Below are 11,140 nucleotides of genomic sequence, written 5' to 3'. Positions count from 1 at the left end.
GCAAACACAACATTTCTCTCTATCACCTGGATGTCGCGATTCATATCGCGCCAGTCCTTCAGCAGGATGGCGAGCTCTTGGCGTGCACGCTTGCGAGACACGACAAGGCACATGTAGCTTGTTGCCGGCTTCACACCAAACAGGCGTGCGAGCCACGTCTGATGCACTTCAATTTTTCTAACCCCAGAGTCTGACTCCGCAATGCTTTGGTCCCCATGGTGGCTGGCTTTGCTTCGTCCCGTCTTGCGAGATCCGGGTGATGGCGAGTCCTCGTAATCGGGCCCTGGAAACATGGTCAGACTACAAAAGGCCGAGAGAGACAGAAGAAGATCAACCGAAAAAACTTACCAGCGATGCTCATGCGGTTCTCTGCCTTGTTACTCTTCCAGAACAATAGTCCAAACGACTTCTTCTTCTGAGGCGGCGAGAGTAGTCCAGAATGGTGACGAGACGGCGACGTCGCTTCAGTGCTATAGTCGATGGTCGACTGAGTAGCCGTAGTACATGGCCTTGTGTCGGTCGTTTCACGGGAGCTACAAGTCTGTTTGGTGCGGATGCTCGCCTCGCGCTGATCATCCTCCCTGGCAGATCGCTTGAACCAGGACTTTTTCTTCCGTATAGAATCCGTACCCTGCGAACTGATGCGAGACGCAGACAGCCCCGCGGGAGGCCTATTATCGTGAATCGCGCCGTGCATGTACGCTTGTCGCAGGCCGGCGCCTTCGACCGCACTAGCTGGGTGATGTGAATGCTTCTTTCGTACATTGAGTGGTGCTGGCACGGGGCTTGTTGCTGTGGGAGAGTTGACGACTCGAATCGTTTCGCCTACGCGAGACAGATAATCCAGTCCGTCAGCATCTGCCCGATTTCGAGGCGTTCTAGGAGGTGCAGAAACGATGCGCGATCTCTCGATGTCCACGTGCTGCTTTGTGGAGGAATTTCACGCCCATTCTCGTTGATTGAAGCAAGCTTTTCATGACCTTTGTCGTATGCTGGGGCCGAAACACCCTACGATCGTGTTGGGCAGCAGTACCGTAGAGCAGTCGATTGACTTGATCATCATCCGGCTGAGGCCTGCTTGGTCCTCTCGTCCTTGCTGGAAAGACTCTACCTGTGGAGTGGGAGAGCCCGGAGTCTGAGGCGGCAGTGCCGGCAATGGCCGCGAATCCCAAGGATGATTTGTGATGATGTGCAGTGGGCGTGAGACTGAAGGTGCTCCAGTGTCGTGAAGACAAGCGTCGAGTCCGTCGTCATTAGAGGCCCACATCAGCGGCAGCTCGCTGATATCTCAGACCAATGGCTGAACTGTTTGAACGCATCATCGCATCCTTGCGATACTGTTGAGAAATTTCGGACTTCTTCATTGACCATGGCATGTGGGTCATGCGGCCTGACTATCTTCAGTCTTGGTTTTGGCCGTGGCCGGTCCATCACCTTGCGGAGCTTCGGAGGACTGATGACGTTTTCAGAAGCCTTTTCTGCCTGACGCGGTGCTAGAGGGTTACTTGCGTTGCTCATTGCTCCCCGCCGAACGCTCTGCTTCCCGCGGCGATGATCGACTGATGGGTTCCTGGCCTGGGAAAAGTCGACTCTGCGTTTGCGGCGCGAAGCTGGGCGACTATAAGATCCTCCCTGCCGACTGCTCGCCACTGAACCCATGGAGCCTCGTGAGGACGGGAAGCGACCACTGACAGCAGTTCGCTGCGAGTCGACTCGTGTGTGGCGACCAGTCGACCGTGTGCCCGTCCTTGTGATCTGGGAGGTATACGTATCTTCTCGGGCATAGCTCTTGCTGGGTTGATTCTTCCGGTGCACGACAATTCTGGCATGGCTTACTTGCGAATTCGCACGCATGGGACGACTAGAATTGTACGGATCATAGCTCCTGACCGTACCGACGTCGGTGTCAGGAACATTAGAGATGACAGTAAACTTGGAAATGCTTCTGCCGTGGCCATGAGCTCGCGGCTGAGTGAACTCGCAGGTTGACACACGCTTCTTCCAGGCTGGCTGGTGAAGGTGATGATAGTCGCTCGGTGATTGAGAGACTTCCGGCAGAAAATTTTCCAATTGTTTCTGTCGATACTGCTGGAGCAGCCAGTAAAAGAGTTTTTGATCATTTTTACTGGACATGACTTGTCAGTACCGATCAACACTGCATATTGCAGACTGACATTATACAGAAGAAAGTGACCTACGATGAATCGAGAAGCATGAGCTTGATCTGATGTTCGGAGAACATGTGCCACAGCGAACGTAATTGTCTCACGAGATGGTCGTCGACCTCCTGAGGCTTCAGAGGGGTGTAGTCGAACCCTTCACGGATGTTTCGTGGCTGCCCAGCTTTGGTGCCAAAATTGTCGAGGTAATCGTACTTCCGAATCAAAGGGTGGCGCCACATGTCTTTGAGACTGATTCGAATGTCTGGATTGACTTGAAGCATGCGACATATGAGGTCCTTTGCTTCGGGACTGAGAAACTCGGGCATCTCGTATATCCCTTTTTTGGTCCTTGCAAGGAGGACGCGAATGTCGGGGTCATCGAAAGGCAGTCGAGCAGCCAGGATGGCGTAAAGAATAACACCCATTGACCATACATCAGCCCTGTCTCCGCGGTAGTGCTTGTTCTTCAGCAGCTCAGGCGCAGCATAGTGTGGACTACCACACGCAGTTTCAAGACGATGGCCTTCAGACTGATGCAAGGCAGCCATGCCAAAGTCTGCAATCTTGATCTGGTTTTCGGCGTTCAGCAGGATGTTCTCAGGCTTCAAGTCGCGATGACAGATGTTGAAGGCGTGGCAATGTTGCATGGCGCTCATGATCTGTCGAAAAAAGTACATGGCCGCCTCCTCGTTGAGACGCCCATTGGTATTGATGTAGTCGAAGAGGTCACCCTTGTCGACGTATTCGAGCACCAGATAGCTATGCACGGGTGAGCCACGCTTGTCACATCTTGATCGACTCACACCATTCAACTTACATTTCTGAGCGATTCTCCCAAATATCATACACCTTCATGACGTTGGGGTGGTCAACAAGCTTGAGAATGGCGACTTCACGCTCGATGGACATTGGCACACGCATTTCGCCGTCGATCCGGTCCGGGAGACTATCATCGTACTGGTGGAGAGCGGCGAGGCTGCCGTGTTGAATCAGATATGCCGTCTTCTTCGGAATGATCTTGACGGCAGCGAGTTCTCCGGAGAGGCGGTGTCGGCACAGTCGAACGCGTGCTGATGACCCCTTCCCCAACGTCTTGCCCAGCTGCCAAGGCCCAACCTGGGTCTTGTAGCTGCAATTGCTGCTTCTATTACTCGAAGGGGCAGTAGATGCTTGCGAGACTCGCTTGGAGGGGTCGGTCTCTTGGACGGCCCTCGTTCGCGAATATCGCGGTTGCGGTCCCGAAGGCGGCGCAGCACAGATGTGGCCTCCGTCGTGAGCATGCGACTCGGACACAGTAGGTTCATCCGACATCTCAATATCAGGATTGACGAGTGACACGACAGGGTCAATTCGAGCACCGTTGGCTTCGGGGCCATGAGACTTGGGCGACTTGGCCGATGCGTTGGGCAAGTTGTTGTTGATCCGATAAGTAGCGTCGCCCAGAGGAGGCCGAACCGCCGCGGACGACTTGGGACGCCCGCCTTCCGACATGATGCTGCAAACCAGTAGAGGCGATTATAGCATGTCGGTGGGAGTACCTGTGAAACTGTGTTGGAAGGCACCTCAAAAGGTTATGCAGTGGAAAGCAGATAAAAATCAACGAAGGAGTGCGACCGCGAACCCAGCGAGAGACGGACAGAACCGACCATACGATGCAGTTCAGCTGGGGCGAAGATGATGAAGGCTTTTTTTGGTGATGCAGTTGGAAGGTGGTCCCGGATAGCCAGAGGTGCTGGAGAGAGAAGACCGTCGGGAGTGGCGAGGAACTTGACCAAGCGAGTGTAGGTCAACCGGAGCAGGAGGTGCGAAGAGAGCTGAAGAAGAGAGGACAGACAGGCTGACGCGACTGTTTTGGCGGCCGTTGGGAGGAATGCAGCAGAGCGGGGTGGCGATGCTTCCATGTCATGTCAGGAGGACCGAAGGGAGGAGGTGCCTTCCATGGTGAATTTCTTGTCATGAGCGTGCTTGCTTCGAGACCCCTGCCTCCTCCATCGTTTTCTGGCCATTCCTTCCATCCTTCTTCTCATGCGCGGCATTGCTGCCAACCTCCAACATTTTCTGGCTCGACCCTGTCACCACTTTTACGCATGTGGTTCTTGAGTGATGTGAACGAAGCAACGTGACCTGGGTAGCCACACCACGAAGACGCGATACTTCGGGCGCGACAGACGCGTTGTGCTCAAATCACTACGTAGCCGATTCTAGCCACACAGGCTGCTCAGTGATCTTTTCACGACTATCCTGGTGACTTAAATGGGATATAATGAGCACTCTAGATGTGGTATGAACTGTTGCCTCATAATCGGAAATCGCTGTCTACGACCATTGGCAGCCGCCTGAGGGAGCGAGGAACCGGGCACCCGCGCTGTATATCTTGCGCTGATATTTTGTCAAAGCATCTACAGTTGGTAGACTGGTTAGTTAACGTGGCATTAATTGTTCGGCAGATACTAGACTGAAGGCTGGGATGTGCGTGTACGCGGGTTCTCACGGGAGGCAGGCCAAGGTTTGATATCCATGTAGAATTCAGAAATGGGGGTTTTGTTCTGGAATGTTGGATTTCTTAATAAAGAAGTACTAGTAGCTGAGCTCATACCATCCGCAGACTATCAGAAGGACTTTTCAACGTCTGATGGTGGGCGCAATAATGAGGTCATCGCTAACACTCGACTCCCCAATGTCGGATACAGTGATGCATGGGATAAAGTTCTTCTTGTATTGAGCTGCAAGTAGGCGACGAAAAGGTCTGTAAAACCATGATCGCAGAAGTGATCGGAGTTTGGAGGCCTGGAGAAGGCCCGAAGAAACGACAGACAGCGTGTCAACGTCAGGCTGGAGCCGAGCAATGGAAGGGATGAAGTTGGATTCACTTCCGCGCCTGCTGAGCATTGCAGACTGACCAGCGCACTGACGTCCACTGAAGATCGGCCGAGCTCCACCTGCCCGTTCTGGTCAGACAGACACCACCCACCCAGGGCTGCCAGGGCAATCGCCCAGGTACTTTGGCTGCACTCCAAGAACTTAGGTAAGCAAACCTGTACTGCCTCGATGACAACTTATCGCGAACCCCGCCACGTGCCACAGCCGACGCGAACTGACAAAGAGGTAACGCGTCCAATCGCGTCGCACCTGACTTTAGGCACGGACAGCCTCTTTACAGCCTACCCATGCCGAACACCCTCCCTCGGACCCAGAATATCCGACCTCTCCTCGCAAGATCGTGACATTCCACGGTTTGCTGACTGAGCCCCTCGTCCGTTGCGGCCAACACAAACTCTCCCCGAAGACTACCTTGGGGGATCGAGAACAACTATCGCCATGGCGTCCGACGCCGCCTCACGGCGACGGAGCCGGCGCGAACGCGAAGACAGCGATGAGGAAGAACACGAAGCCCCCCGGCGTCAGAGGCGCAGAGTCACCGAACAGGAATCCGAAGACAGCGACGGGGACGACACAAGCGAACAACAAGAGACCGAGCGATCATCCAGAACAAATGGTGCCGCCAAGCCCGATTTCGATGAGGACGGTTTCCAGCCTGGCGCTATTCGGCGTGTCAAGGTGGAAAACTTTGTGACCTACGAGAGGGCCGAGTTTTTTCCCGGTCCCAACCTCAACATGGTCATCGGTCCCAACGGTACCGGCAAGAGCTCGTTGGTCTGCGCCATCTGCCTCGGCCTAGGTTACAGCCCCAAGCATCTGGGCCGCGCAGGTAGCATTAAAGAGTTCGTCAAGCATGGAAAGGCCACGGCCACCATCGAGATCGAGCTTCAGAGGCGCCGGCAGGATCGGAGGAACCACGTCGTCCAAGTCCAGATCGACCGTGAGCGCAACAGTTCCCGATTTCGACTCAACGGCAAGGAGGCGACGCACAAGGCCATCCAGGGCCTCATGAGGGACCTCAGTATCCAAGTAGACAACCTCTGCCAGTTCCTGCCCCAGGATCGGGTCGTCGAGTTCGCCGGTTGCACGCCAGTCGATTTGCTACACGAAACCCTGAGGGCCGCAGCAGACCCTCAAATGCTGAGATGGCAAACGGAGCTACAGGAACTTCACAAGGACCACAAGGAACTTCAACAGCGATCAGGTTCCCACGCTGAGACACTAGCCAATCTCGAAAACCGGCAGCAGGCCATGCAGGCGGACGTGGACCGATTCCGAGAAAGAGAGGAAGCGCTGGTACGCATCGATGATTTGGGGGATGCACGAAAAATCGCCCACTACCTCTTCCTGCGTACCAAATACCGAGAGACGGAGCGCGCCTACAAAGACGCCAGGCAACTCCTGCAGCAATTGGAGAGCGAATCAGCCCCGGCCCTGGAAGCGGTGAACAGCAAACAGCGCTATCACGCTGCTGTCGCTGCTGCCGTCCAAGCCCGACACGCTGCGGTCAGGGCGGTGGATGGGGCCGCAGATCGAGCACTGAATGCGTGCGAGAACTCGCAGGAAGAGATGGCCCAGTGTCAGGCTAAGATAGACGCCGAAAAGAAAGTCTTCGATGTGAAAAAGAGGGAGCTGGGCCTGATCAAGACTAGGATCGGTCAGCTGGAACGGCGACTGAAGAACAAACCATCTGATTTTGACCCCAGAGAATGGAATCAGAAAATTGTGAGTGTGTCGTCTCACTTGCTTGCCGAACAAAATTAACCCCCCCCCCTTCAGCGTGCCCAAGAACACTCGATTCGGGAGCTCGAGGCCGAGGATCGTCAGATACAGACGCGAATACGCGACGTCCAGGAGCGAGGCCGACGGGTCAGGGATGAGCAGAACACGCTGGCGCGGGATCTCTCTGACCTGGATACCCAAGAGGGACAACAACTTAAGGTCCTCGAGAAGCATTTTCCTGACGTTGCGGCAGCCTGGAAGTGGCTACGAGAGAACGGCGAAGAATTTCAGCAGGAAGTCTATGGGCCACCCATGCTTTGCTGCAATGTGAAGGACAAACGGTATTCTGACCACATTCAAGCCATGTTGCAGCTTGACGATTTCATGTGCTTCACCGCTCAGGACGGTGGATGATCACAAGAAAATGAGCGCTCAACTGTACGGTAAGCTCGGGCTGTCAGTCAGCATCCGGGACCTGCCCGCAGCTTCCTTCTCGTCGGTTCAACAAGCTTCCCGTAGAGGAAGCCCCAGCGCATGGGCTTTGACTGCTGGGCAATGGACCAGTTGAGCGTCCGGAGCCTGTCCTCGCATGCTTTGCACGAAAAGAGCTTCATCTAGCAGTATCGGACTCAGATGTCACGAGACCCATACGAGTCTTATGCAGAGACAGTGCAACTGGGCGACGTATCATTGTATGCTGTAACCCCCGAAGAGATCTGAGCTGTTCACACGACCGCGAAATACAGCCAGGCGTTGTGGAAAGACGAAGTGATTTGGCCGAGAAGCAGGAGCTACAACGGCGCCTCGACGAGGTCAAGCAGAACATGGCAGTTCTTCGAGAGGAGAATGCGAGCACCAAGAAGGAAGCTGAGGAGAACCACGCACAGCGAGAGTCCATCCTGGCAGTGACGGTCAGAGAACGAGCTTCAGTCTCTTGGGGTACCAATGCTAATTATGGTGTAGGAGGACCTGAAAGAACAGAAAAAGGTACTGCAGAAGGAGTTCAGCGAGTACCAAGCCATTCCAGCGAAGCTCGGTGAGTGACTTAGATTCGTGACATGACAAGCTGAGCTAATGTCGAACAGAGCATGAAAAGAAGCTGGGCGTCAAGAAGCAAGAGGAGTTGGAGTCGTGCCGCGCAGTCATCATTGATCTTGAAGTGCAATGCGACAAAGCCGTACTGGAGACTGCTCGTGCAGGCTTGAAGTATCAGCAGAATATCGCAGACATGCACGACGCCCAGCAAGCGCTCATCGAGGGCCAGATCCGTGAGATCGAGGCACGGTCTGACTTTGAAGGGCTTAAGGATAAGAACACAACACTCGTGAGAAGGTTGGACCATGAGAAGATGAAGATTGTTGAGGTCGAGAGGGAGAAACAGACTTCGAAAGCTGAGGCCAAAGAAGCTCACGAAAAGGTTAAGGAGATGTGCATCCAAGCGGCGGATCCGACTGAACGACAGGTTTACCTCACCGAGATGGCTGCCGGCAAGACGCTCGAGGATATCGACAACGAGATCAAGGCCGAGAGCGCCAAGCTCGAGCTGCTCCATGCCAACCCCCAACGCCATGCGTGACTACGACAAGCGAGCCAAAGACATTGAAAAGATTCGTCGCGAGATGGAAGAAGCACAGAGCAAGAGCGACCAGCAAATGCGACAGATCACAAGGCTCCGCGCGAAATGGGAGCCAAAGCTTGAGGAGCTTGTGAGGCAGATCAACGACGCGTTCGCGTACAATTTTGAGCAGATCAACTGTGGTGGCGAGGTGCGCATTCACAAAGACGAAGACTTTGACCAGTGGGCACTAGACATCATGGTCAAGTTCAGGTACGCCTCTTGCACCCTTGCAAATGTCTTAGTACGCAACCACTGTTGCATACGCAGGATTCTAATAATTCATGACAGGCAAAGCGAAACTCTGCAAAAGCTCGACCAGCACCGACAATCCGGCGGCGAGCGCGCCGTGTCAACCATTTTCTTCCTTATGGCTCTTCAGTCCATGGCGCGCTCGCCGTTTCGCGTCGTCGACGAGATCAACCAGGGGATGGACCCGCGCAACGAGCGCATGGTGCACGAGCGCATGGTCGAGATTGCTTGCCGCGAGCACACGAGCCAGTACTTCCTCATCACGCCGAAGCTGCTCACAGGCTTGAGGTACGACGAGCGCATGCGTGTGCTGTGTATCGCCAGCGGCGAACACATGCCCACCGAGGGCAAGAAGCTTGACTTTGGAAGATGTCTGCAGATCCACAAGCGCAGCATCGGCGTCGCCGCGTGATTTTTTTTTCCTTCTGTTCCTCTCAACGTCTGAAGAAAACATCGTTTGTGACCCGGATGGAGGCTAGGGGTGTGCTAGTTTGGTGAAATAGTGCCTCATGGTCTTTTGTGAGGCGTTCTTGCGACATCCGGAAGCGGTAATCGCCGCGGCGCGCGTGGGGACTGTCAACGGTCAGCTATCATGGCTAGTGTATTTGGTGAGGTTAGCAAGGCGTTTCGGGTGCGGGTGGACGGACTGGAAGGAGCCACACAGCCGTCAGTATCATCGAAGGGCTTTTTCATAGGAGTCGCAAATCTATCGTCTACCATGGTTCGCTGTTCCCTCCTTACAAGAGATGCAGACGTTGCCGCGTGACCTCCAACTTCCTCGCATGCTATCGTGATTGGGCCACGGCGTAGCAGAAGAGGTGAGTGTCTTGCCCGGCAATAATCCTCCCGGGTTGGAAGTGCATATTGTGCCTGGCCGCGGCCACTCTCGTCAGGCGAATGAAACCTGCGAAGAGCACTAATCGTCGTGGATTCCCATTGATGATTAAGACCCGGCGGTTGTATATGGCTAGACAACGCCCGAACGCAAGCTTTTGCGTCACCAAGCAGGAAATCGTCGCCCCGGATGGTCAAGATGAGTCTACTATCGACACTAGGCTTTCTACTCTTAAGATGCCTTGGTAACAGGTTATCTTGCAGACAAGAATGATACCTTTGTGCATTTTTGCGCTAGGCTTCACGGGTGCCCAGGTAGATGGATACAAGACCATCACGAGATAGGAATGTATCAGGTTGTCTACCACTCAGCCGTACATGGCGTCGGAAGATTCTAGTAATCATGATGCATCAAGACTGAGATATACTTCACCAGCGCAGTGTCACGACAGACGGACGCATCATCACCAGTCACAAGATGGAACACCAGCGAACTTCAACAGCTGTCCCGCGCGCGGACCGTACCGAACAGTTGACGCTGCAAAGCGTGACCCTGTATCTGTTGGGCGGGAACTCTCGCGCCTGACGGACCTTGCGAGGACGACTCAACCAGCCCAATCCAAGACATTAGATGAGGCGCAACCGCGCGGGCCGGAGATTTTGCGCCGGATGGGGTGGTAGTATTGACGTTGAACGGATGGTCCGGGAGGAAAAGAATCGCAGCAGCATGTCAAGTCTGCAAGTGCCCAAGCTTACACGCTAGAGGTACCAAGAGTCAACTCGACTGCGACGCAAGCCTGAGAAAGCAAGGCCGGATCCAGTAGACGGCACGTCAATTGTAGACTGTCATGTTGATGTACGGTCATGAGAAGCAGTTGCTTCTTGATTGGTTCAGTGAAAGCTTCGCTAACACTCACGAAAGACCGCCGACTGATAGCTAAGCCAATCGAGGAGCTCGAGTCATTCTCGACATGTCACCCTCCAGTAGGATGGACCTACATGGATGGCTATTTCCAGTAGTACTGCCGCCAAGCCAAGGCTAAGCCAGATGTACCCGAGGGGCCGTTGTTCAATATTCAGGCACGGGCGCAGGTAGGGCGGCACTTGAGACAGGGCAGGATGCGAATGGAGAACAGGCACTTTCGGATGTGCGACGAATGGCCTGCCTCTTCTTCGAGCTGCCCGCCAGATTGAAGAGGTACGGGAAAGGAGTAAGCGCTTCTTGTGACGAATGAAGCTCACGTATGCCCGACTCGTTACACGTTGTCGATCATCATGTTGTAGCACCCATTTGGTGAAGTTGAGAGACATTGACCAACAAATTGTTAGCCTCTATTGATGTGGTCTTGTTATCAAGCGAATGAAGCGCCGAGCTTATATCGTCCAGAAAACCACACAAATGAGTCGCTCGTGGCAGCCACGTCGTGTCACACAGGCCGCCCAAGCAGACAAGGCCTGCTTGCTTGTCAATCAGATCAACGTTGCTGTTGCAAGGGCGGGCTTCCAGGTTCTTCGGGACTCAAAGAAGAGATGAGACGGAACGGGAGCCGTGATTGTGGCGCGGCCCAACCCCTGAGCGCTATGCCCATAGCGTATGCGCGGATCGTCCGGAGTGACATCGAGTACGTCATTTGTCAGGAGACATCCTTAGCCAATGAAGCACGGTTAGGTGCTG

At 54.4% G+C, this 11,140-nt stretch overlaps 2 protein-coding genes across 2 annotated transcripts in view; one reads left to right on the top strand and one right to left on the bottom strand.

Moving 5' to 3' along the window:
• Positions 1-3,653, bottom strand: part of VDBG_01776 (BR serine/threonine-protein kinase) — a gene marked incomplete at both ends in the record, with an annotated part of 4,388 nt that extends 735 nt beyond the window's left edge. The window contains 5 exons of the mRNA XM_003007542.1: positions 27-283; positions 349-922; positions 1,435-2,125; positions 2,199-2,921; positions 2,980-3,653. Of these exons, the coding sequence (XP_003007588.1) occupies positions 27-283; positions 349-922; positions 1,435-2,125; positions 2,199-2,921; positions 2,980-3,653 (2,919 nt within the window). The remainder of the gene's footprint in view (positions 1-26; positions 284-348; positions 923-1,434; positions 2,126-2,198; positions 2,922-2,979) is intronic.
• A 1,827-nt stretch (positions 3,654-5,480) lies between these two features.
• Positions 5,481-9,043, top strand: VDBG_01775 (conserved hypothetical protein; the record flags this gene model as incomplete). Its single annotated transcript, XM_003007541.1, has 7 exons — positions 5,481-6,767; positions 6,822-7,091; positions 7,511-7,675; positions 7,728-7,800; positions 7,850-8,336; positions 8,434-8,592; positions 8,671-9,043. 7 exons carry the CDS (start codon positions 5,481-5,483, stop codon positions 9,041-9,043), a joined length of 2,814 nt encoding a protein of 937 aa, XP_003007587.1.
• Positions 9,044-11,140: the final 2,097 nt, after the last annotated feature.

Source organism: Verticillium alfalfae, genomic scaffold (genome assembly GCF_000150825.1).
Source record: "Verticillium alfalfae VaMs.102 supercont1.2 genomic scaffold, whole genome shotgun sequence".
Lineage (NCBI taxonomy): Eukaryota > Fungi > Ascomycota > Sordariomycetes > Glomerellales > Plectosphaerellaceae > Verticillium > Verticillium alfalfae.
The sequence above is the reverse complement of the archived record's forward strand: the minus strand, read 5'-3'. Positions and strand labels throughout refer to the sequence as shown.